Source organism: Eptatretus burgeri, chromosome 12 (assembly GCF_056783735.1).
Source record: "Eptatretus burgeri isolate ZD-2024b chromosome 12, Ebu_testis_v1, whole genome shotgun sequence".
Taxonomy (NCBI): domain Eukaryota; kingdom Metazoa; phylum Chordata; class Myxini; order Myxiniformes; family Myxinidae; genus Eptatretus; species Eptatretus burgeri.
Genome location: NC_140972.1, coordinates 99,962,400 through 99,989,612, shown reverse-complemented (window position 1 = coordinate 99,989,612; position 27,213 = coordinate 99,962,400). Strand labels below are relative to the sequence as shown.

The window sequence follows — 27,213 nt, the reverse complement described above, 5'->3', positions numbered from 1 at the left end:
ATACTAAGAGTTCCATCAAAACCTGTGGCAATCTGCCAGGCAGCTCTCGATCACGGATTTTTTTCTCTGCCCGGGTCCGTCCACCTCAGGAGCATCAACACCCTCACCTGCCTCACCTGCCTCTCCTGCATCCCATTTGGTGAGTGGTGACTCAGGATCCTCACCTGCTTCACCACCCTCACTGACATTCCTTTTGGTTCACGACTCAACAGCACCCTCACCTATGTGGTTTTCAGACGACTCCACTCGGTTCACTGGATTTTAAGTCATCATCATTTGAAAAGCTGCGATGTTTGTGTAAATAAAAATTTGAAATCATACCTGGTGTTGTTTTTGCACTTTTACGAGACGGTTGTTTGTCACTTGGTAAACTGTTAATCGCATTCCTTCAATAAACATTGGAAATGGTACCTGGTGTTTTTTTTATTTTTATTTGTAAGCTTTTTTGTTCATGGAATGGTAATCATGTGCATTCATGGTCAAAAATATTTTAAACTTTTGAAAGTTTCCCTGATGAATGGGGAACCTCCGGGAACCTATTCCCCTTTTTCCCATTGAAACAATGCCGTGACATTCGTGGTGTTGACATTCGCCCAGCTCCGACATTCGCGGTATTTTTTGCGGGTCACGAACCGCCGGGACCCTATCTCCCCCTTTTCCATTGAAACAATGCCCCGCTATTCATGGATGCGCCATTCGTGGCATTTTCCAGGAGCGTATCCCCCACAAACAGCGGGGTCCGACAGAATGAGCGACCATGTAATGCCAGTCATCGTTTCAACATGTGAAGTCATACCTGAATGGCTGCTGATTCACCAAGGATGATGAACTGATTGAAGCAACTGAGACGTGACTAAATTGCAATCTGAACACTTCTATTTTTGATGGCATCAACATTTTGCAGGACAAACAGAGCAAGTGTGTTGAAGTCCAGGGACACATTTTGAAAATAAAGTTGGTGTATCTTGGGCTCTTGTGAGGAACTAATTACTTGAACATTTAGAACACCCCTCTTACATCTTCTTAAATAAATTATTAAGGAGAAGTTTGAGTCAGGAGGTGGGTGAGATTTGGGTGTGGGAATGCGAATAAGATAGAGTGAAGTTAAAAGTACAGAATGTATGGTGATTTGTAGATGCTGGAAGTGGATTTTAAAGGACCGTAATATAACAAAATCAATTGGCATGCAAATTATTTTTGTGTTTGTTGCAGACTCATAAAGCAGGAGATTCTCATCATATTGAACCCACTGCACAAATGACTTATGATTTTTTCACTGGGGAGGCATGCTGGGATTTCACAATGTCTCCTGACGTAGCAGAGCACGAGTCAAAGCCAGAACATCAGTCTGAGTCAGCTTCAGGACAAGAAGAAGAGCAGGTAGGTTTCACTGTTGTTTTCTGCAAAGAGAGCACACTATGTACATCATTTCTTCTCGAGTTTATCATCGATTGTCAAGAAAGGTATCGGTAACCATGTACGGTGACCTGCAAAAGTATTTACCCCGAGCCAATAATAACACATTGCGATGGGTGATGTATTACGTGGAAACTTTTTCCAAATGAACTTTTTATTCATAACTAAAGAGATCAAACTTATCACAGTTATAGTTGAAGGAGGTTACGTGTCAGGAATATCTCTAAAAAAACATGTACAAATTAAAATTCACTGGTTGTAAAAGTAAGGACAAGACAGGCAGGTACCGTTTCAAGTTTTCTGAATGTTCCTTCAGTCAGCACTTGGTGGAAGAACCTTTTACAACGATGACTGCAATGAGTCTTTGTGGGTAGGTCTCTACCAGGTTTGTACAGTGATATGGTGAAATGTTTACCCATTATTCACGTGAAAATTTCTCTCGTTCTGACAAATTTGATGGGGATCGTCGATGGACTGCAATCTTCATGTCTCATCATAAATGTTCAATGGGGTTCAAGTCAGGACTTTGACTGGGCCACTCAAGAACATTTATTTTGTTCTTATTCAGTCACTCCAGTGTAGCTGTTGCTTTGTGCTTCAGATCATTGTCCTACTGAAATGAGAATCTCCTAACCAGGTTCAGATTCACGGCTAACTGAAGCAAGTTTTCATCAAGGATTCTCCTGTACTTTGCACCGTCCATTGTCCCTTCTCTCCTGACAAGCTTGCTAGTCCCTGCTGATGAAAAGCAGACCCATAACGTGATGCTGCCACCACCATGTTTGACAGTAGTGATGGTGTTGACCGGGTGATGTGCAGTGTTAGGTTTGTGCCAGACGTAACGCTTTGAATTTAGACCTAAAAGTTCAATCTTTGTCTCGTCTGACAAAACTTTTCCCCACATGTCTGCAGTATCATTTTTGATGTTTTTTTCACAAACTCCCTATGAGCTTTCAGATGAGCCTTTTTTAGTAATGGCTTCTTTCTTGCCACCTGTCCATAGTGGCCAGCTTTTTGAAGGGAACAGGACATTGTTCATTGATGAACACTGACCCCCCTATCTCGGAAATAGAGCCTTGCAGATGTTTCAAAGTCATTGTGGGATTTACAGTGACATCCTGAACCAGTTTCCTGCTTGCCTGCCTGCTGAGTTTGAATGGGTGACCTGATGTGGGTAAAGTCTGAGTGGTATGATAAGTCTTCCACTTCTTGTTGATGGATTTCACCATACTCAAAGGGATAATGAGTGACTTGTAACCCTCTCCTAAATGGTGCTTCTGCACCACTTTTTGTCTGGCTTCTTTGGAAAGCTCATTGATCTTGTTTACCTTGTTGGTTGACCAAGTGAGTTATACCTTAAAACTCCATAGATAAGTGGGGAGATTAATTTTTAATTTAAATCACTGATTACATACAGGTGAAACATATTACACTTATTTTGCAAACTTTTAAACAAATAATTTGCTCCTGAAGTGATTTCAGGTAAATTAGGCAAAGGGTTTTGAATACTTATGAAACTGAGAATCATCTGATTTTTCTCTGTTAATCTAAATTATTCACATTTTATCCTCACTTTTTTTTTTAGCTTTATCACTTTGGAGTAGTTTGTGAAGACTATTTATTGAGTTTGATTTGAAAGCATCATGGAATAAGCTCAAGTGGCATCAACATGTGAAAACCTTGGAGGAGGGTGAACACTTTTGCAGATCACTGCATTCGACATGGGCAGAATGCCTTCAGAAAGTATTCACACCCCTCGATTTTTGTAACATTTTGTTGTGTTACAGCCTGAATTTAAAATGTATGAAAAAAAATAAATAATAATTGTCACCGATCCACACAAAATAAGTAAAACCCCGCTTTCTGAACACCCCGATTATCTGAACACCCCGCATATGAACGCATTTTTGGCCAGTCCCGAATTTTTAGATCGGAAATCCTGTACATAGTGCCCCTGATAATCTGAACACCCCGAAAATCTGAACACCCCGCATATGAACATGCTTTTTACCAGTTTTTAGTTTTTACCTAAAAAACTTTTAGTTTACCTACCAGTTTTTCGTTTTTAGTCCCAAACCAGTTTTTACCCTGCACTGTGAACGCTACTCCAACCTTTGAAGGCATCAGTGTGAAACATGGCCATTGTTCAGCTGCGGCTGCATGGCAAACGTCATACAAACAAACTCCATTGCTAATTACCACCCATCGCGCAGTTCGTTTTACTGGACGCAATGGCGTGGATAGAAAATGCAGCGGGGTGTGAAGAGATGCAGTGACTTAATTAGAACCCGTTTCTAAATTAATCAATGGTAATCAACCAATAAGCGTCAAGAATTACAATTTCGTCCAATCAGCAGAGGCTTCCCCCTGAGGGAGGGGCACAAGAAGGCCCTGCACACCTTCCTTTCCATCAATCTTCACTTGCTATTGAAGTTCACGTAGTACGATACACCAAAATGCCGAAAACGCGTCACGATCTGCCATTGGAAGATAGTCTGTCTGGTAAAGGAAACGGAATCCAAGTCGCAACGCAAACATGCTGCTGATTTCGGAATTTCGCTGGGCGCAGTGAACGGTATTTTATGTCGTAAAGAGTCGATATTGAAGTAATTCGAAGACGGGGCCCTATCTTCGCGAAGTCGACGAAAAGGAGGCGGTTTCGTAGACATTGACAACCGCGTACACACATGGTTCCATGCTGCTCGTTCAAAGAGGATCCCTGTCAGCGGACCTATGGTAAAAGCGAAGGCCTTAGAAATCGTGACTGCCATTGGTGAGGTGGATTTCAAGGCATCCAATGGCTGGCTTGCCCAATTTCAAGCTCGAAACAAGATCTCGGCACGTGCAGTTAGCGGCGAGAGTGGTGGCGACTGCGAGAAACTTCCAGAAGAATCGACGACGTGACCCCCGAGGAATACGTTCGGTGCGACGATACGGTGCGCGTTCATGACTGCGAGGACGACGACTGGGAGAACGATTTAATGCGGAAAGACGATGACGAAGAGAATGTGGACAAAGAGAATGGGGACGAAGAGGAAGTGGAAGACATGCAGGTGACTGTACAAGATGGACTCAGTTGTGTGCAAAAGCTTAAAACTCTCTTTCTGAATCAAGGATGGGCAGAGTTGCTTGCTCCTTTGGAAAGAATAGAACATTCAGTTCAAGTTCATGTCCTGGAGAATGCCAAATCGAAACCACAGAGTTTTATAACATCTTGGCTTAGAGACAAGTAATTGTATAAATTTCAAATTTTGATTCTCGTGCTGTCAATTTTGTGTTGCATTTTTGATCTTGTCAATTTTCTATCTTTCCGTGGCAAATAATTCGAATAATTGTATTATTTCTACTGAATGCCAATAATTGCGTGCTCATTTTGTCTGTGGAATGTGTATTTAGATGTGTATGTATTGATTAAACGACTTTTGTGATCTATCGAATACAGATGACGCGTTCATGGTCGGTTGATACCCTAATCCCCGATAAAAATGGGAACACCTCGCATATGAACGCATTTTCGTCCAGTCCCATTAGTGTTCAGAATAGCGGGGTTTTACTGTACTCCATAATGCCACACAAAAACATGTTTTTAGAAATTTTTACAAATAAATAAAAAGCTGAAATGTCCTTTGCTTACAACACTCTGAATTGAGCTCCAGTCAGGTCAGGTTTGGGGGCATGTGCCAGAGCAACACGTCGCTGCATCCACTTTTCACAGGTACTTCCAGGGGCCTCCGTCTGGCCATCCCCCAGGCAGATGACTGGCCCATCCCCATCTCCTTGAGATGCTGATCAACCTGCTGCAACTATGAGGCGCGTGGTCAGCCCATTGGCCGCCTCCACACACAAGGCTCCCTCGCGAAGAGAATCTAGTGAGCAGGATCAGCATCAAGAATATGAGCCACATGTCCATACAGCCGCAGCTGATGCCCATGGACTGACTATGCAGGTAACAAATCTCATTTGAGTCTCTCTCAGCAACCGCTCGTTGGACACAGAGTCTGACGGGCGATAGCCAATGATTGTCCAAAGAGTCCTGGTACCAAAGGAATTAGGTCTGCATCTCAGATCCCTGGTCAGAGTCCAAGTCTCACATCCGTAGAGCAAGAATGGAAGCCCCAAATACCTGGAGACTCGGACATTCGTCCTCTCGCACAGATACCGGCAGCGCCACATCTCATGATCCAGTGAATCCATGACTCCCCAGGCCTGACCCAGGAGTCTGTTGACCTCTGGCTCACAGCCAGCAGAGACATGAATATGACTGCCAAGGTAAGTGAATCTCTCCGTGACCTCAACATCCTCACCACAAACAGAAACAGACAGGATAGCAGCATCCACAATGCCATTGAAAGCCTGGATCTTAGTTTTGACCCAGGAAACCTGCAATCCCAGCCGCTCCGACTCTTCATTCAGCACCTTGAGGGCTCACAAAATGATATCTAGAGTCTCCAAGGATGACTGCATCATCTGCGAAATCAAGGTCAGAGATCTTGACATTCCCAAAAACGATGCATCACAGCTTGATCTCTCCGACATCCTCCCCAGAATGCAGTCCATACAAATACTGAAAATTGTGGGGGCCAGTACACACCCCTGACGAACTCCAGTAACAATACTGGAAATAAGACAGAGATGGTATCACCACATCTCACAGCACTCTCAGTACCTGAGTAGAGTTCAGACATCAGATCGATCAGTTTTGGCGTCACCCCACGAAGACCAAGAATCCTCCAGAGGGCATCCCGATTCACTGAATCAAACACTTTACAGAGATCAACACCAGCTGCATGCAGCCCCTGCCGAAACTCTCGTCTGCGTTCAGTGAGGACCCGAAGAGCAGGATACGGTCAATCGTCGACCTCTTTAGTGTAAAGCCTGACTGCTCTGGATGCTGGTGCTCAAGCAGATGGTGGCAAACCCTATCAAGAATTATCCGAGCAAAGACATTGACCAGCACTGAGAGCAGCATTACCCCTCGGTAGTTGTTGCAGCCTTGGCGATCACCCTTCCCTTTCCACAGAAGGACAACAAGGCCCCTCTTCCAGTCAGTTGCGATGATGCCTGTGTTCCAGGCAGAGCACAGAACTGCATGCAATGACACGAGTGCAGCATTTCCACCAGCCTTGAGAAGTTCAGCATGGACACCACAGATCCCAGGAGCTTTACCCCATTTCAACCAGTTTATCGCATCCTGTGTTTCCACAATAGAAGGTGGACCACAGTTGATTTGAGGGGCAGCAATCAGGATTGTAACACCCCTGACATCCAACTCGACAGCTCAGGATCAGCCTGGTACAGCTGCTCAAAGTAACCGGCCCAGCGGGCCTTCACTTCAGACTCCTCTATCAAGAGCCCACAACCCTCTGCTCTATCTGCAGTAAACCAAGGGGCGGGCTTGGAGGAACACAATGCGTGAATTCTCCTGTAAGCAGGACGAGAATCAATTGACCACAGGTGATGCTCTAACCCCTCACAGATTCCTCGCACATAGGCCTCCTTGTCCACCCCTTAGCACACGTGCAGTTTTACGCCTCAGCTCCCTGAACAGCTCAGCTCTGCCATTCAGCTTGGCCTTCAACTCTGGTCAATGGTATCCAGTGTCTCGCGCAATCCGGTCTCCGAACCTCAGAGAGTGCTGCAATACCGATGTCCAAATGCTTAAGCTCAGATGGTAACAGAGACAGGTGATCATCCTCTCTTCGGGATAGGACATTCCAGGCACCCACCCGAAGGGACCGCCTCAGATTAACCCAAGGAGACCTCCGTCTGATGGACGATACCTCAGCACCACCCCGACACACTCTCCCGCAATCTGACCCTTGAAGGTTACCCCGTGGTTTCCCTCCTATCGTCAAAGATTGGGGGTCCCGAAGGCTTTGCCCCAAGCCCGTCATCCGGTGAGCTGCCCTGCGAGGGGAAGCTGCACAGGATGTAGTCCCACGGAGTGGGTTTTCAGATTTTGTTCATGCTTTTGGAATGTTTTCTGGAATGAAGAGTTTTACGGTGGCCAGAGTGCAAATCCTGCCCCCCAACCTCCTAATAAGAAGTAACCCAACTGCAGGAGGACGTCCGCAGACACAGTTGGGCACTCGATATGGATGGCCTTAGCTCACAAGGAGCTCCTCCGCCCTTTGTCGGGTTTTGTTCTTCATCCTACTGGGTGTCCATATCCACACACCCTCCTCACCAAGAAACTTGGTGGGGGAGACTGTTTAGTCACCGACAACCCGACCACGAAACAGGTTAGTACAGGTTTACATGGTACCTGTTGCAAGTCACAGATCTGATCTGACCTTGACTTGCTTCCTCGATCGACATGAAACTTCATAAATATGATCTCGTGCTGATGTGGAATAGGTGTTTTAAATTTAAACCTGACCGGACCTGTGGTCTGGCAGCCATAATTATTTAATTATTTTGATCTGTGTTCTTTTTAATTTTTTTTACTTTTTAAAAAAAATAATGCTCACTTGGCTGTGCCTGAATGAGTTTGAGTGTGGAGGAGTAGCTGCTGAAACCCGAATCCGATCCGGGTTCCTTCTGGTTTTCTTGTTTGGGTTCCTTCTGATGATTCCAATGTGGAATGTACCTATTTGGTCTTCCATTTGATTTGAATTTAATTTATTTTAATCCCATTTTGAATTCAAATGAATGATAATGAACGTCATGGGTCAGGGTCAGGTGTCCAATCAAAGCGGGGTTGCATCAAAGCGGGATATCTTGGTACATGGTCATCACTGCCAGCAATTTTAAAGTGGCAGTTATAGTTATGTCTCTTATTAATTACATAACACACCAGTACACAAACACCACACAAACTACTAGACACAAAACTCCACAAACACCACACAAAACAAGTCCTGGCGAGGATCTGCAATCTCTGATTTCTCTTTTTCTTCTTTGATTTTGTTGTAAGGCCAAAGATGAAAGAGAAGGAGAAAAAGCTGAACATCCGGTGGGTGAGTTTGATGAAGTGCTGGGTCCTTACGCTCATGATCAGGATCTGCTGGTTTACCGACCGGCCAACGACACAAATACCAAAACCCAATGTATACAGGAGGAACAGTTCCTTTTTTCTCCCAGCATGCATCCAGGTAACTTCGCATGAAATATGGCTCGATGGAGTGCAATACGGTATGGGAGAATGGACCCTTTTGCTGTACGACTGGTAACTCGATTAAGGTTTGTCCGATCAGAACGAAATTGCCATCACAAGGTTGCATTGAGGAAGTCGCATTTATGCTTGATTTACATCATGTCCCTCCGGGTTGAAGGTCCAAGGTCTTGTACCCCAAAGAGTACAAAACCATCATTTAGGTTTTCCTCCCTTTTTCTGGCAATGTCCAAGCTGTATCTTAGATCTGGCTGGGAGTTTCGGAATGAAATTTTGCATCAATAATGGGAATAAAAAGTATGTGGTTTCGACATTTTTTTGACCCTGACCTAATTTGAAGTTCATGACTCAATTATAAACATTTTCACAATAACTCGACAAAGGTTTGTTCAATATGAACTAAATTGCCCTCTTTTGATAGCCTAGAGTAAGATGCATTTACGCTTAATTTACATCATACCCCTACTGTTTAAAGGTCAAGGTCAAATGGCACTGAAAGGAAATATGCAATTTTAAAATTTTTGTCATCGCTCAATTTTGCCAATGAGGAATCTCAACGACTCGTTGGCGTTCCAAGATGTTCCTGCATGATAACAGTGTACTAGTACTGAAGCTGTTCACCTGATATTTGTTTCATGTACTTGACCTACCTTCTGTGGATTGTGACCTGATTGTGACCTTTTTGATCTTTCAGTCATTGATTCATGATTGTGGATGGGGACACATTTTTGTAACTTACACTGTATGAGTGCTTAAATAAATATGAGAGTTGTTTTTTGTGCCCAAAACAGTGTCGACGATGGCAAAGATCCCTTTCAATGCACAGCCACGTTATTTGGAGGAGGAGGGATTGTTTGTTGGGGAACGACCGTGGGTTTCCAACAAAAACATGAACATCATGGAGAACCGGCTGATGGCAGATCCTCTGCAGGCATGGTCACTCAGGAGCAATGTTTCCATCTACTTGGGAGCATCAACCTTATGTTATGCTCAGAAATTGTAAATCATTGTACTTCATAAAATAAATTGTGATTGTCATCAATGTCAATATATCATTGTCATATGGTTCACATCATTACACATCATTTTGGATGACTGCGGCTTGGAGAACAAGGTCGAATTGTGAATTATTTCCTTATAAAACACCGGGGGAGGGGAGGGAGGAGAGGGGGAGTGAGGAGGGGTTGAGGGAAGTTGAGCTAGGAAATGGGGGGGGAGAGAGAGAGGAAGGGAGGGGGAGAGCAAGGAGGGAGGGAGAGCGATTCCTCACCACATGTCACGATATACTCCAGAAGTGGGGTGGGAGCGAGGAGGATTGGTGAGAGAAGGGGAGTGAAGATGGGAATTGTGTGTTCTGGACTTGCGTTTGATTGGGGAACTTGAGGGGGGAGGGGTTCTCAACTTGCATTTATTTAGTAGGGGGACTTGAGGGAAAGCGGGGGTGGGGGAGGGGGGGTCGGAGGGATGGTCCCCTTCTACTGGCATTAGTTCAGGATTGAACAAAGTTGGATACGTTAAAACTATGTTCAAATGGGTCATACTAACAACACCCAGACACCACCCAGAAATTTCCATGGGGGTGGAGGGAGAGGGGCTTTGGGAGGGGATAAGCATGAGGTAAGGAAAGGTGTTTTCCTTCAATCGATCAAAAAGCCATGCCAGTGTTTATGCCTTTATTTAATTTCCACACATGCCATAAGCTCTAGAATCTCTTAACATGAGCCGTATTGCGGAATTGATCCCAGCAGCAGTTCCGACTGCCATAAAAGCATTTATTTATCCAATTGGCACATTTGTTGAAACCCCTTCCTCTCCTCAATCTCCAGAGAGTTGTGTGGTAGTGGGGGGGGGGGCTTGGGAGGAGGTTAGTGGGAGGTGAAGGGAAGGCATTGTGAGGGGAGGGGAAGGGAAGTCAGCATGGAGGGGAGGAGGAGGGAAGTCAGTGTGAGGGGAAGGGAAGGCAAGGCAGCGTACCAGGGCATTACCTCGGTGATAAAATGCGTCCAAACAGCAACGTTTTCCTTTTAAACACCTTGTTCTATATAAAATCAGGCCAAAGAATTTATAAATTAAAACCCACACTCTCTACCTGGCAAAGGCCTGCCTGCCTGCATGCATGCTGGCACATGCAGCGAGCTTTGCACCATTCCGTTCGGCTCACTCTGAATCGGGTTTGTTCAGGCTACACTCTGGGGAAGCCATTTTGAATTGAAAACTAAACTGTTAGTCCCTAACAGCCCCCCCCCCCCATACACATTCCTCCAACCTTATGGTCCATGCTAACCGTGCACTGGCGATATACTGTACTCATCCATTTACTCGCACACATGCACAGATTTCCCGACACCTTCATTGCACGGCACGCCCTGCTAGGCTTTGGCGCCACAGCATGACCGCTCCCCTCGTAGCTTCGGCACTGCAGCATGTCTGCTCCCTGCATGCAGAAACACATGGTTCACGAGATTTCCGCATAACCTACTCCACTGCGCCATGGGCCCGGGTTCGAGTTGGAGTTTGAACTGTGTGTTTGTGCACCGCGCACATGTAACTAAGAAGGCAAGCATGCACACACCCTCCACAGAGATTCATTTGTACCCAATAGTACCACATGCGTGTGTACTGTCTACGTACCTCTTTGTTTGTAGCAATTTCCAACTGTTAATATATTGCAGCAACTATGAATATATTTGTATTAATATTTTGTAATGAAAGCAGATCGCATAAAATGGTGAAAAATAAACCTACTGACTGTGGACTGTATCACCATGGCTTGCAAAAGCAGCTTGTAGAACGCAGCGATCCCATTGGTTAAATATTTTCATTGTGCTCAATGAAGTTACACTTTTTGCACATTCCTTAATCTTTTCTTCACTCAATATAATCATCCGAACAGTCGAAAGAGTTAAGTTTAATGCTTTGCTTGAATAAATAGCTGGTTATAAAAATAGGTAATTTGTTAAAATTTTCAGATTTCACTCCAAATTTTGACATTCATCATGTCCACCAGATCCGATATACAGTATTTTGATTGTATACTTTAATTAGTCTGTGAGAGTAGATTGTGTTTCTATGGCAAGGCATGTTTGAATAGGCCGAATCAATATGGTGGCTAAGACCCCTGCAAGGTGAATTTGGGCTGACCAAGTATCAGCCTTTCATGGAGGTAAGCCATTAATTATCTTCAAAAGGGGTGTTTAAATTTATCCAAACACGCAATTTTCATATGTACACTTTCTTAGCGTTCTCTTCACATGCGTGCAAAGTTTGGGGCCCCCGAGGTTTCATGGTTTTGGAGTTATGGAGGAGACACACACACACACACACACACACACACACACACACACACACACACACACACACACGGCACTTATTATTATAAATATTTTTCATAATTTTGTGTTATCTTTTGCCATGAATGATGTTTGTGCATACACAGGGAGTGTGCTGGTTTGGAGGAGATGGACGCATTTTGTCTCTACCCAATCCTATCAAGCCGAATCCTACTCGTTTATTCACATTTCCATGTCAACACCCAGATCCTGATGATGCTCTGGCTTACAGAAAGGTTAGGCCAAATCATGCACCAAACGACTCTTCTTAGTTTTATATTTATATCTCCAGTAATATTGTGAACCATGTTGTCTGTCCGTGCGTTTGTCTCCCATTTACGTCGACTGTTTCAAATGCTGCGTTTGAAAAGATGCACATATAGGCAAAGCTCAACATTCACCATTCAAATGAAGAGAGAACAGGCATGAATAATGTTGATGCTAAATTTTATTTCGCAACCAGGAAATTATTATTAACATAAACATGTCTCGTCACTGGGGATGGGTACTTTCCATTTAAAAACTTCATCTCTTTGCCTGGTTGGACTTGTAGCAGGGTAGTCAAGTGTTGAATGTGGACAGATAACCATCTGGCATAATTGGTTTGATCTAGTGCAAAGAACCACAGTGAAAATTTAATCAGGGAGTCAACATAGAGGTGAAAATTCCCACCCCATTGTGCCCACAAAAATACCAGTGTTATAAGTTGCAATTTCAATGTCAGGTAACAACACAAGAATTGTGGGCAGTTGCTCATTAGCTGTTGCTCCCAAACCTCAACTTCAAGGTTAGATTCCATTGCAGGAACATAATTGACATGTGATTGGAAGGCACTATGTTTCAGGATGGAGAGACTTGCTGCTGTTACCTGATCAGCATGTCTGGTCTATGCAATGTGAGATACCTTGATGAATGAGTTGGCAGTGCTTGGTGTTGCAATTTATGCTTGCACTAAGGCAGGGACCAAACCACTTTCCTCTAACCGTGTGCCCAGAACTCGAAATGCAGCCATTTCAATATGAAAACTGCCAAACATGACTAGAGAATTGTCTACACTATGCGTCTCTGGCCAGCTCATCTGAATATGTTTGGCCAAGGCATGCAAAGATTGGTCGATGGCCATGACAGGTATTTGAGCTGGATTGGCATCATGGGTGGCCACTCTGATGACTTCCATTCCATGCTTTACCATGGCAGCTATGTGTGCACTCTCGTAGAACAATGGCATCAATGTCTTCCTGCAAACTGGGTGTGGAAGTTGTGGCTCAAGAGGCATGGTAAGCAGCCCATGACACGTAGTTCCCTTCATCAAGTTTCTCCTTGCATGAGAGACTTCTCACCTGTTCCAGCCATTATTTATCCCCTCTCGTCTTCAGTTGTCCTACCCTTCCTCCTGCCCATGGTTCACTGAAGCTTGTGGCGAGGCAAATGTCCAGAAACAACTTGCCCTTGCCTCATGGAAAACAAACCCAACTGAGGGTAATCTCAGTTCCTTCCATAAAGCTCGGAACAAGTGTGTATCTACCAGGGCCGGATTTAGGGCAGGGCCCACAGGGCCACGGCCCGGGGCCCCGCGCCTCCCAGGGGCCCCGTGCAAACGCAAAGATTACAAGAAATTCTGCTATTTTCCCCCTTTTTTTGTTTGTGAAAAAAATCTAGTTAGTTTGTGTAAATGGTCAGTGAATCACGAAACAAATACTCAATATCCCTGTTAATTTGGCATCTGTTTGGTTATGTTTATCATTTATTTTACATCTTTGAACTTACTTTTTTTCCTTTCCACTGATCATAAGAGCACAATCTTAAGGTCTACCACAGAATCAAAGCCAGGAAGAAGCTAAAAGATTCTGTAGGTTTTTAACATCTCGCAAATATATTGTAGCAATTACCCCAAAGTGTGTAATAATGCAATCATATCTGCAAAAACAACAACAACAAAAAACTTTCTACATTGACATGATACCATAACGTTTTGGTTTTGCGATTATTTTCTCTGTTCCGTTGTTTTCATCCATAGTGGTGTTTCTTGTATATAAACTTTTGTTACTAGTAGTTTCTGAAATACATGTTTTTACACATAAACCGTGGTTTTTTTCTTTTGCCCAGCCGAGGTTGGTGCATTTATATATGAATACTTTTATAAGCATATATGAAGTAAAAATGGCTGCAGCCCTGAGAGGGCCCCACGTACTTCTAGGGCCCAGGGCCCTGCAACACATAAATCCGGCCCTGGTATCTACCCTTAGAAGAGCCAGAAAACAACATTTTTCCAATCTCAAGTCTGAACTTTCAAACCTCTCTCCCTCCTCCAAATCCTGGTGGCATCTAATCAAATCTGTTTCTGGTGTATGTCCCCCCTCCATCCCCTCCCTTACCTCAAATGGCCGCACTGCTAACACCGCACGTGAAAAGGCTGAATGCCTAAACTCGGTGTTTGCATATAAATCTTGTGTCCGAAACCCATCACTTTCTGTACCCACCTTAGCCAGTCACACCCAGCTGGCCCTGGACTCTGTGTCCTTTTATTCTGACAAGGTGGAGAGTTTGCTGTCAAACCTCGACTCAGATTCTGCAACCGGTCCAGATGGCATCAGCCCACATGTCTGAACAACCTGCTCCTCTGCTCTTGCTCACCCTCTCTCTGTTCTAATCACCCTCTCATTTGCTCAAGGTCATCTGCCATCTGCTTGGAAATCGGCAAACATTACCTCTCTGCATAAAAAAAGGTACAAAAACAGATCCCTGCAACGACAGACCAATCAACCTTCTCCCAATCATCAGCAAGGTTATGGAATCCATCATTGCTTCAGACATTAAATCCTTCCTCTTCTCCAAAGGCCTGATTTCCGATCATGAATTTGGTTTCAGACCAGGTCACTCTACCCTGGATATGTTGCTTCTGCTCTCCCAACAATGGATGGAGGTCCTCAATGCCAGACATGAAATCAGATATATCGCATGATTTTGACGCGGTCTGGCACCCTGTCCTGCTCACCAAACTCTCTTCCTATGGTATCCAAGGCCATCTCCACTCATGCCTCGCAGACTTCCTCTCCTGTCGCAGCCAACATGTGGCCCTAAATGGAGTTCTCTCATCCCCTCTTCCTGTCCAGGTTGGAGTTCCTCAAGGCAGTGTTCTGGGCCCTGTTCGTTTTCTGGTTTTCATCAATGATCTCTCCGACTCTCTGGAAAATTCTCTTTATCTCTTTGCTGATGACTCCACCCTCTGTCGTACCATCTGCCATCCCTTCGACTGGCAAGCCGCAGCTTTTTCGCTCACTGCAGATCTGGGTAAAATCACCAACTGGTCCAACACGTGGAACATGTCTTTCAATCCTGACAAGTCTCACACTCTCACTATGTCTCTCCGAAAGGACCGTTTATAAACCACCACCACCCGCCCACCTCCCATCTACTTTCTTAACAACCCTCTGGAAGAAGTCCTTTCATTTAAGCTTCTGGGTATCACTATCTGCCATGATCTTTCCTGGGAAAGCCACATTTCCAACCAGGCCTCTAAAGCCAGTCGCCGACTGGGAATCCTCCATTGTGCAAAGTCCTTCCTTGGCCCACCTGAGTTCCTGACCATATACAAAGCTTTTGTCCACAGCTTGATGGAGTACTGCTCTCCCCTCTGGGTTGGTGCTCCTGCCTTCCACCTTTCTCGGTTTCACGCTGTGGAAACCAAGGTATTTCGGATCATTGGCATCTCCGGCGATGAGGCTTTGTCTTTGGGACTCTCACTCTCTCACCACAGGCAGGTCTGTGGTCTTTCTGTCTTCGACTGTCTCCTCTCCGGTCTCGCCCCCTACCCCCCCCCCCCGCCCCCGTTCTGTCTGCGATATGTCCCCACCATATTTCAACAGTGTGCTCAAGGTCCGCCAACAACCCCTTTCTGGTAAAACTACCAAAATCACGAATCACTGCTCTCACCTTCACTCTTTCATTCCTCTTTTACCCCTTTGGAATAAACTCCCACACTCTGTTCAATCCCATTCTTCCCTCCAGGCCTTGAAAACAGTTGTTCACCACCACCTCTTATCTTCCCCCATCCAAAACCTCGATCTTTTTTACCCCTGTTAATCCACCCCAAACCAACCTCCTTCAAATTCCCTGCTTTCCTTCTTGAAAGTGCATGTAACGTCCATCTTGTGCACCCCATGTTTCCCGCCCCATCCCTCTGCCTTCCACAGATCTCCTAATGTCTCTGTTCGCCACTGTTTTGTCCTTCCTTGTCCCACCCCTCTTGTCTCATGCCCCCCATACTGTGTGTTTTGTGTTAGCTCTCATACGATCCTCGACAATGTACACACACAAAAAAAATTCTCCTTCTTCAAGAAGTACACCAGGAAATGCAGTTTCAATTGGCACAACAGAAACAGAACTTTTTGGTATCTGCATTGATTCTGTGTGCAGTATTGCTGGCACGATATATGTAAAAGTATCTGGGAGTAGCCCAACATTTTTTTTCTGCCCTGCCGTTGAGTTGTTGGGTCCAATAGCTTCACACCTCCATCGACATCAGGTAGTATGCTTATTCCTTGGAAAGAATCATGGGCTAGTATCATTGTTTGGTTATGATCACAGTTATCAAGGGCCCCTACTGTAAATACCCCAAGTCTCATATTTACTGGACAAACCACCTTTTCTGCCTCAAACCGATCACATGATCCATTAGCCAAATCAGTATTCACCTCCAACAAACGGTGATAGGACACACTCATACCAAGCTGAAACGTCATGTCAACTAAGCCCTTCTTCTGAGTGAGAGCATGTACTCTCGTGTCAATTCAATGTCCATAGGCAGTGGTGACTCGGACTAGTGGTGGATCTTTTCAGATAATGATCCATCCCTAGCATGTTTTACAGAGTTGAAAAGGAACTTCTGTGCTACGGTTAAAGCTGGCTGGAATAAAGTTGCCATCCCAGACTGACTTTTGATGCTTGGTCCATGGAGCACCATATCCACCAATGCTTTCAAAGGCTTTGGTATCGGAATGTACTTTTTCTGACACTGAGGCAGAAATGATCTGTCAAAAACAAATGAAACTAGAGGGGGAGCACTCGGGAGAGTGCAAAACCTCCGCCGCCAATACTGCTGGGTCACTCAAGTGAACCTTATATCTTATTCATTAAATATGATGTCAACAGTGCTGACAGTTATAGTTCTTTTCTCCAACATTTTTTTTTTTGGGGGGGGGGGAGGGGGAGTTGGAGATCACTTAAAACATGTAGAAATGCAAAAAAAAGTTGCAAAATTTTTTTTCTCAAACAATTTTCTTTTGGCGGGGGGGAGGGGGGAGAGGTTGGAAATCACTTAAGATATGTAGAAATGCAAAAAAAAAAATTTCTCAATTTTTTTTTGGGGGGGGGGGGTTGGAAATCACTTAAAACATGTAGAAATGCAAAAAAAAAATTTTTTTTCTCTAACAATATTTTTTTTGGGGGGGGGACCAAGTCCAAAATTTAATGGCATGATCCTTGGACCATACCTAACCCCCCCCCCACCAAGTTTCGTCGAAATCCGTCGAGGAGTTTTTCTGTAATACTGTTCACAAACCAACAAACAAACAAACAGAAAGGGGTGAAAACAGTAACCTCCATCCATCTTCGAAGATGGCGGAGGTTAATCAATGACCGCACTATTTTGGCAGCTGCACAAACAGCTCGGATAAAATTAAGGATTTTAGAAACCTCACCAGAGCTGTTGATCTTTAGTCTATGTTGACCTTTTGACCTCAAAAACAATAGGCTGTGTCCTTATGACAAACTTGACCATGTGGTGATCACTAATCAAGCAACAACCCAACACACTAATCAAGCAACAACCCAACACACTAATCAAGCAACAACCCAACACACTAATCAAGCAACAACCCAACACACTAATCAAGCAACAACCCAACACACTAATCAAGCAACAGCCCAAGACACTAATCAAGTAACAATCCAACACAATAATCCAGAAAATAACAACCCAACAAACTAATCAAGTAAGCAACAACCAAACGCACTAATCAAGTAACAACCCAACACACTAATCAAGTAACAACCCAACACACTAATCCAGAAAAATAACAACCAAACACACTAATCAAGTAACAACCCAACACACTAATCAAGTAAGCAACAACCCAACACTAATCCAGTAACAACCCAACACACTAATCAAGTAACAACCCAACACACTAATCAAGTAAGCAACAACCAAACGCACTAAACAAGTAACAACCAAACGCACCAATCAAGTAACAACCCGACACACCAATCAAGTAACAACCCGACACAATAATCAAGCAACAACCCAACACACTAATCAAGTAAGCAACAACCAAACGCACTAATCAAGTAACAACCAAACGCACTAATCAAGTAACAACCAAGCACACTAATCAAGTAACAACCCAACACACTAATCCAGAAAATAACAACCCAACGCACTAATCAAGTAACAACCCAACACACTAATCCAGCAACAACCCAACATATTAATCAAGTCGCACCCAAACACATGACTCGACAGACAACTCAACACACGAATCGACTGAGAACCCAACACACATTACATGACTCAACCAAGAAGACATTACATTGGATGTTCTGTTCACTAGATATACATTTGAACTATTTACACGGTTCTTCTGTGGGAGACAGAAGCTTTGAGCCTTCTCCATACAAACAACAACAAAACTACTTTTTTGACTCCTTCATTGCCAAGGTCTTGGCTTAAGCTTGTGGACGAAGAAACAAAAAGTGACTCCTGATGACAGTTGCCAAGGCGTTCTGTAAAAGAAGGAATTCCTCGGCTTTTTGTGATGTGTTCTTGCACACGGATTGACACTGCACTTTCTTTAGAAACTCGGTACTAAAAGCGTCAAAAAGGCAAGGATGGGGCACCATCTATTTATTACATGTCCAAAAGAATGGCACAATTAGGGCCATCTATTTATTACAAACACAAAAAGCAATATATTTGGCTGTCGTATTGATTACAATGCATTTTATTGGATTATTATAATTGTATAATTTGATGTAGACATTATTGTGTTGTCTGTGGTTCAAACCTTTTTCTGATTGTCCTATAACCCTGGCCTTGTCATAGGTTGTGCACATTCAACACGATGAGCGTGACACGACACATGCTTCTCGGCCATGTCAACTGGACGTGGACGTTCATGATCTTACCTTCTTCCATCACCCACTGTTTAGTCGTGAACACATGCTGGCATCTCGTCTTCAACAACTACATGGACAGTTTGAGGCCAGGCAGCAAGCTCGTCTAACTGCTTTCCTCACTGACAAGGTAAAGGCAGGAAACTCCTGTTTGCCTTGCCACAAAGGTAATGATAATTTTTTGAGGACGTTATAAACGTTAGCATAATTGTTTAATCACCATGAGGGGCAATTTGTGTGGGAGAGGGCCGGGGGAGGGGGGGGGGAGAGGCAGGTGCGGAGAGGTGGTAGTGAGTGGAGAGATGTGGTTGAACATCATGAATTCATGGGTTGGGGACATTATAAATCTAGAATGACAACCTCTGACGTCACTAGTATGCCTCCACCCACATTATTACGTCATTATAATACTTGTAGCAAGTTTGATTTAAATCCCTGAACCGATTAAAAATGTGAAATAATTCTGTCTGCTCGACTATGCATCCGATCAGGTGGAAATTTAAAACATATGCCACATGTCTACTAAATCACAACTATGACGTTTCACATTGATTGATGAAGCGGTTCAGGAGAAAGATTTAAAAAAAAAATTTCATTAAAGCCAATATGTCGATCGGACACCTGACCTACTACGTCCTCTTTATCGAATTAAATTCAGAATGAGTAGCCGATCACGTCTTTGGAGTTTCACATTGATCGGGTAAGGTTTTTTTGTCCAACATGGTTGCGAGATCATGTGACTGGTGATGTTGAAATTTTCAACAAACATTCCCCATGTCAAGTCGATTCTTATTAAAAAAAAATTCTCTGAAACCGCTTAGCCTTTCGATGCGAGACTTTGCAATGACGATCCACTACTGATGCTGCAAATATTTTATTTAACAATGACCTCATCAGTCACATGATGTGGCAGCAAAGTTGGTTTTAAGGAGATAATTAAACAATTATTTCTCTGAAACCGTTTAACCTATCAATACTAGACTTTGCAGTTATGATCCACTCTGCTTCCTGCATACATTTGACTTAAAAATGATGTCATCAATCACATGATGTGACAGCCGCATTGGTTTCAAGAGAAACATTAAAAAAATTATGTTTCGGAAACTGCTATGGCGATCGACGCGAAACTTTGCAGTTGTGTTCCACTGCGCTTGCTCCATGTAACACAACATGTTTCATATTGATCTGTTAAGCAGTTTTGGAGAAAAAAGGTTTTTAAGTTTTCGATTTTTAAACCAACATGGCTGCCAAACCACATGACCTACGACATTGAAAATTTGGAATCTGCCCACGATTTGGAAGAGGATAACGTGTGTGAAGTTTCGTTTTGATCGCATAAGATTCATTTTTCTATCCAATATGGCTGTCACACCATGTGACCTTTGATGTCATAATTTCCACACTGTATGCAGCTATATTGCTGGATGATAATTGGTAAATTTCACTTCGATCAGATCAGCAGTTCCAGAGAAAACATTATTTAATATTTTTCTTCAATCCAATATGGCTGCTGAACCATGCGACATCAATTATTCCTTGCAACCTGAGTATCCACCAGGCATGGTGAATAGGTGTGTTAAGTTTCCCCTTGATCTGTCCAGCTGTTCTGGAGTTTGGAAGTTTAATGGTAAATCCAAGATGGCTACCAGACCATGTGACCTGTGATGTTATAATTATCACTTTATTCAACATGGCTAGTCAATTTATGTGCAGTTTCACTTCGATCTTTAAAGTGGTTCGGGAGAAGATTTTTTTCCTTTTTCTTAAAAAAAAAAACATACAGCTGCCAAACCACATGACTAATGATGTCATAAAAACTACAAAAAAACCTCCCCACACACACACACATAGGGAGGGGAGGGGGATGAGGGTGGGGGCACACTTTTCACCAACTTTATTTATCCATTTAGATTTCGTAAGTATATTGATGACTTCCGTCCTCTGTTTGTGTGTTTGTTTGTGTTTGTGTTTGTGTGTTTGTAGGCACGATAACTCGAACGGAAGAAGCTACCAATGTCAAATTACACCACGTGATTCAGGAGGGTGATGGCTAGCGCTGATTAGATTTTGGCCAAAATCGGTCAAAGGTCAAGGTCACAGTGATGTCAAACATTCAATTTTTCATGGTTTGGTACAGAATCATCGTAGAAACTTCTGGTTTGTGTCGCTACCTTCTCTAGAGACAGCTTTTATTAGACAAAGTCAGAGGTCAAGTTGACAATTTCGTAAGTACCAGTCTATGACTGCTTGTTTATTACTTACGAAATCTAAAGATTTCGTAAGTATATTGATCACTTCCGTTTCTGTTTGTTTTTTTGTGTGTTTATTGCTTATGAAATCTAAAGATATCATAAGTATATTGATGATTTTCGTCATCTGTTTGTGTGTATGTGTGTGTGTGTGTGTGTGTGTGTGTGTGTGTGTGTGTGTGTGTGTTTGTTTGTAGGCACGATAACTCGAGAACAGAAGAAGCTCCCAATGTCAAATTACACCACGTGATTCAAGATGGTGATGGCGAGCGCTGATTAGATTTTGGTCAAAATCGGTCAAAGGTCAAGGTCACAGTGAGGTCAAACATCCAAAGCATTCGATTTTTGATGGTTTGGTACAGAATCGTAGAAACTTCTGGTTTGTGTCGCTACCTTCTCTAGAGACAGCTTTTATTAGACAAGGTCAGAGGTCAAGTTGACGATTTCGTAAGTACCAGTCTATAATTACTTGTTTATTTATTTATTTATTTTTTATTTCCCCAAATTTAGAAAATGGTAATTAAAATCAACCCACATCCTTACACTCACCAAATCAACACACATTATTGCACAAATCCCTGCACAAACAAAAACCCTTACCATCACTTCATCACAATTTCATATATTCCCTCCATATCTATTATATACATCTTCACTTTTTAAAATACATGTATCGAATGCATCTACCTCACTCTTACAGTATCTGCCTAAGACTTTTGCACAGTAATATACTGTACCGGTTTTGCAAAACCGCATGCCTCCAAGGCAATGGCACCCAACATAGCGATCCCCAGGCAGTTATTTAATTTGTCTTTGTGCAGTTAGACCTTCCCCTCATGCCAAGTGGGTAAACGGGACGAAGTGCGTTGCGTGGGTCTTATAGCTAGGTCTATTAACTATATATCTGTCTCCTATTCTGATTTATAATCCAACCCTTTCCTTTTAGCCATGGTACAAGTCAAGCAAGCAAGCACACGACACCTCTGACACGACACCGCACCCCCCATATTACACTATACCACACCTCCCACTCCCACACCCTGGACACTAGTATTTCTCCCTCCTAACTCTCCCTAAGCATACTGGGTTGCATTGGTCAGCCACCCACGCCAGGTATTGCGAGGCCGTTTGTCCTCATCTGTTCTCTTTCTTTCTGGCTATCTAATCGTGTGTGTGTGTGTGTGTGTGTGTGTGTGTGTGTGTGTGTGTGTGTGTGTGTGTGTGTGTGTGTGTGTGTGTGTGTGTGTGTGTGTGTGTGTGTGTGTGTGAGTGAGTGTGTGTGAGAGATGGTGCCTGTCGTAGCACAAGTTAAGATTGTAGAAGTTGTAATGGGATGTCTGCTCTGTGTCTGCTTTTGTAGATTGCTTGCCTTTTGTCACACCCCACAAATTCCTTGCTATCCTCTGATGTACATACCAGTAAACCCAAATTACTGTGCCACACACCTTTCCTCGCTTGATTGTAAATAAATGATTTGTATAGAAAGGTTCCCAGCTCGTTTCTGTCTTTTCCTTCATTGGTCTAGCATTGTCCATATTCTAGCTTAGCCGGGACATTACCCCCCAACGATCTGTTTTTCTAGCCAGTACGTCCTTGGCAGTTACACTCGGCTGCGTCTTATCCGGAAAGGTGATCCGGTTTGAATAAGGCATACCGATGGCGTGCCCCCCGGTAATTAAACCACATGACTTTTAGGTAAATGGTATCAGATGGAGGACCCTAAGTCACGTGGTTGATTTATTGGTTTTCACGGTCGATTTGTGACCCGCCATGTCACCAAGTTATTCATGTGCGACGGCCTGCGATTCTGAGGAGTCTGGTGGGAACCCGAGGTAGCTTTCCCCCCTTGTGGTCTTCTCGCCCAAACCCCGGGTCAACAACAATACATTTATAAATTATGACCACATGAGCAAGTTCAAATATTGTGGTATTGATACATTGAGTTGATCCAGTGGTACATTGTGCTCCAGGGGGAGCCCAGCTCACAGGTTTTCAACCAGTCAAATGTTGCAAAAGCACCAAGTCCACCACTATTCTTCTCTGGAATGCAGTCAAGTGAGTTTGTGAACATACTGCATGATACCATCAATGGGAGGAGGCACTGGCGTAGTGAGTGGGGAGGGGGCGAATGGGGCAGCCCCCCGAGCGGCACTTTTGTGAGGGGCGGCAAATTTGTTTTGTTGCATCTATCATCTATCACTATCGACACTTCTGAGGACAATTTTCCTTTGGCGTGTGAAAGTGCAAGTGCAGGGAGGGGTTCAACTGTGCAAATGGCCCTAACCACCATTAACTAACCAATGGTTGAGGCCAACGATGTCTCAAAGAGAGGGGGCAGGCAAAACTGAGCACATGGTATGCTGGGAAACTAAACTAAGATGAGGCAGCGAAGCATTGGCATCTCATTCCAGTTCACCGTTCGCATCTCATTCCTCTGTTCGTATCTCATTCCTGTTCGCCGTTCCCGTCTCACCAGAGGCGTACCGAGAGACTAGAGTATTTGGCACCCGGGTCGGACCCTTCCTTTGGTACCCGTCCCCGAGATGAATGATTAAAAAAATCAATTGCACAGAAAACATATCATGTGTGCAAGTAAAATTTCAAGTGGATTACAGTACTGTACTTGCAGTAAGGAAATTGGAAATATGAAAATAGATTTTAATTGGTGCAAACCGCTTCAATATACCTGATGTCCTTCCTTCCATCCATCCATCAAAAATGAAGAATAAGAATAAGAGGAAGAACCCTTGTAACACACTATTTCATTCAAGAGTAGTTTGTGGTTGTTTAGTTTTTCTTGTGTTGTTTAGTTTTTTTTTGTTGTTGTTTATTTGTATCAGGCCAGTAAGGTCACCCCACCTGTTGGGGAAATAACTGTCAGTCCCCCATGGGGCCACTTTTTAAGCTGTGTAGCTGCTTCACTGCACAACTTCCTTCCGACACGGTGCGATATTTGTTTTTCTGGAATGTTTGACAAAATAACAGATAATAACGAGTGGTGCCAGGCACAACAAATCCCGCCCATTTAAGGCATAAAGTTATTTTGGGGATCAAATTTAAATTTGATACATCCTAAACCTGAATGTTGATAATAAGGAATATTTTAGTCTTAGTTTGAAGTGAATTACCCAATTTTTGACAAAGTTATGAGCGAAAAACGATTTTGACCTTTTCGTGACCTGACCTTGACCTTTAACCTAATTGGACCCAAAAGTTAATGGGGTCGTCCGAGGTTCATTACCCACCTGTGGATGCAATTTGACAGTGTTTGAGCCGGTCGTTTTCCCGTAAAATTGTATTTTTGTAACCATGTTTTAGTTTTAATAGAAAATTTGTAATTTTGACCGATGACCATGACCCCCAAAACTTCGGACCCTACCGATCTTCACAAATATGCATTTTTCACTGTAGGAATGGGAAGGATTATAAGTGACAAATAGAATAAGGTTCACTATAAGCTTAGTTTGAAGTAAATCAGAACATTTTTGACGAAGTTATGAGCGAAAAACGATTTTGATCTTTCTGTGACCTTGACTTTTGATCCAATTGGACCCAAAAGTTAATGGGGACGTCCAAGGTTCATTGCCGACCTGTGGAATAAATTTGATAGTGTTTGCTAAAGCCATTTTGCCGTAAAGTTGCTAACAGACAGACAGACAAGCAAACAGACAAATGAAAAATCGTGCTTAGCACGACACTTGGCGAATTAGTTGACCTTTCCGTATGGTGGTCCAAGCTGTAATGTCATTGAATGTGTGGTGTTTATTTGTTCATACATTAACAAAATGACACCACGTCACAAATAACAATTATCGGGCGCGTGTTGTCATTTTTAAATCACGCCAATAGCTAAAAACTTTGACGTCATACACTTGCGAAACTGTGCATAATTTGTACTCGCATGCATTTTAAAACATTTAGATATTCCATTGAAGTTTGTTTTGGCATCAACAGGAAGTCGCTACGACTTCCGGTCACTGAGTTATGTCCAAAAATGTGTTTTCACGTTGTGTGACGTCACGTCGTGATGTTTAGTCCGATTAAGACGGGGTTTGGATGCGGACCGTTTCAGGTGGATTGCCTATCAGGTGTAAAAATTTAAGAACGACTGGTCCAGCCGTTTGGGCTGTAGACGACCGGCCAAACAAACAAACCAACAAACAAACGGAACAGACCAACATACTTGACAAAATCGAAGATTTCGCCAAGTAATGAAAAATCTTGCTTAGCACGACACTTGGCGAATTAGTTGACCTTTCCGTGTGGTGGTCCAAGCTGTAATGTCATGGAATGTGTGGTGTTTATTTGTTCGTACATTAATAAAATGACGCGACGTCACAAATAACAATTATCAGGCGCGCGTTGTCATGGTAACGGCAGCAGATTGAAAATTTTCACAACTCATTTAAAGCCACCGTGTGACATTCAAGAACTTATCATCGGTGCTTGTTGCCTTCATTCTGATCGTAGAAAATATTTGAAAATACCTAGGAACATTGCTTTTCATCCAGCTTTACGATCCCGTTATCAGGTTTGAAATATGTTGTAAAACAAAAATATGTATTTCATGTGTGTTTTTCATGTTTTGTGTGACCCTGACCTTGACCTTGGGTCAATTTCGATCAAACTTTGTACACATGTTAATATTACATGCATAAATAGACAGTATAAGTTTCGATATAATAAGTGCAAAACTGTTTGAGAAATAGCCATGTGTAATTCACAAAATTCCCCATTGGTTTATAATGGGCGATAATATAAAGTGATGCAGAATCCAGATCCTGATCTTGAACATCACCAAAAGTCACATATTTCTTTTACACTGTGGATTTCTATCAGCTGTTAAAATTTCATCCAAACCGGTTAAGAATTGTGACCTGTAGAACGAATAGAATTTTTTTTTAAATCACGCCAATAGCTAAAAACTTTGACGTCATACGCTTGCGAAAACTGTGCATAATTTGTACTAACATGCATTTTAAAACATTTATATATTCCATTGAAGTTTGTTTTGGCGTCAACAGGAAGTCACTACGACTTCCAGTTACTGAGTTATGTCCAAAAGCTTGTTTTCACCTTTTTTTGACGTAACGTTGTGATGTTAAGTGCGATTATGACGTGATTTGATCCCAGACTATTTCAGCAAGATTGGCTATCACATGTTAAAATTTGAGAACGATTGTTTCAGTAGTTTCGGCTGCACATGAGCGTAAATATTTTTAAAAAATGATGTCAATAGGCAAAACTTTGATGTCATACGCGTTGCGAAAACTGTACGTAATTTGTAATAAGATGTAATCATTTGGATATTTGAATGAAGTTTAATTTGGCGTCAATCAGAAGTCGCTACGACTTCCGGTCACTGAGTTATGTCCAAGAATGTGTTTTCCCGTTGTGTGACGTCACGCCTTGACGTTTAGTCCGATTAAGACGGGGTTTGGACGCGGACCGTCGCAGGTGCATTGCCTATCAGATGTAAAAATTTAAGAATGACTGGTCCAGCCATTTGGGCTGTAGACCACCGGACAAACAAACAAACCAACAAACGGAACAGACCAACATACTTGACAAAATCGAAGATTTCGCCAAGTAACAAACCAGACGATTACAATATCCCGCTCCCTCCTTCCGGGGGGTGGGATAAAAAAGGAGGCGGGTATAAAAAAGGAAGCGAGCGGGGGACGATCAACTGATAGGTTTTCTTATATTTTTTTTTTTGGCCCTTCTCGTTTGGCAACTTAGACTCAAGATTATTTTGGTAAGTGTCACAACTAAATTAACTTTATTACTGAGTTACTGTCGTTATTATTCAGTAAATAATTATCTTATCATGTCACTTGCAACTAAAACCATCATTATATCATCGTACTGGTATTTAAACTCTCCCAATGGCACCCCCCCTCTCCCCACCCCCTGGCTGTCACCTGGGATG

General features: G+C 43.1%; 1 protein-coding gene across 5 annotated transcripts in view; it reads left to right on the top strand.

Annotated features, from left to right (window-relative positions):
- The window catches only part of CC2D2A (coiled-coil and C2 domain containing 2A), a 209,620-nt gene that overhangs the window by 17,001 nt on the left and 165,406 nt on the right, over positions 1 to 27,213 (top strand). For all 5 annotated transcript variants that reach the window (XR_015050071.1, XM_085849076.1, XM_085849079.1 and 2 more), the window contains exons 4-8: positions 1,213 to 1,380; positions 8,333 to 8,510; positions 9,322 to 9,461; positions 11,967 to 12,095; positions 18,962 to 19,162. Coding sequence is in view for 4 of the 5 variants with exons in the window: in XM_085849076.1 (XP_085705202.1) it covers positions 1,213 to 1,380; positions 8,333 to 8,510; positions 9,322 to 9,461; positions 11,967 to 12,095; positions 18,962 to 19,162 (816 nt within the window). In the remaining variant the exon portion in view is untranslated. The remainder of the gene's footprint in view (positions 1 to 1,212; positions 1,381 to 8,332; positions 8,511 to 9,321; positions 9,462 to 11,966; positions 12,096 to 18,961; positions 19,163 to 27,213) is intronic.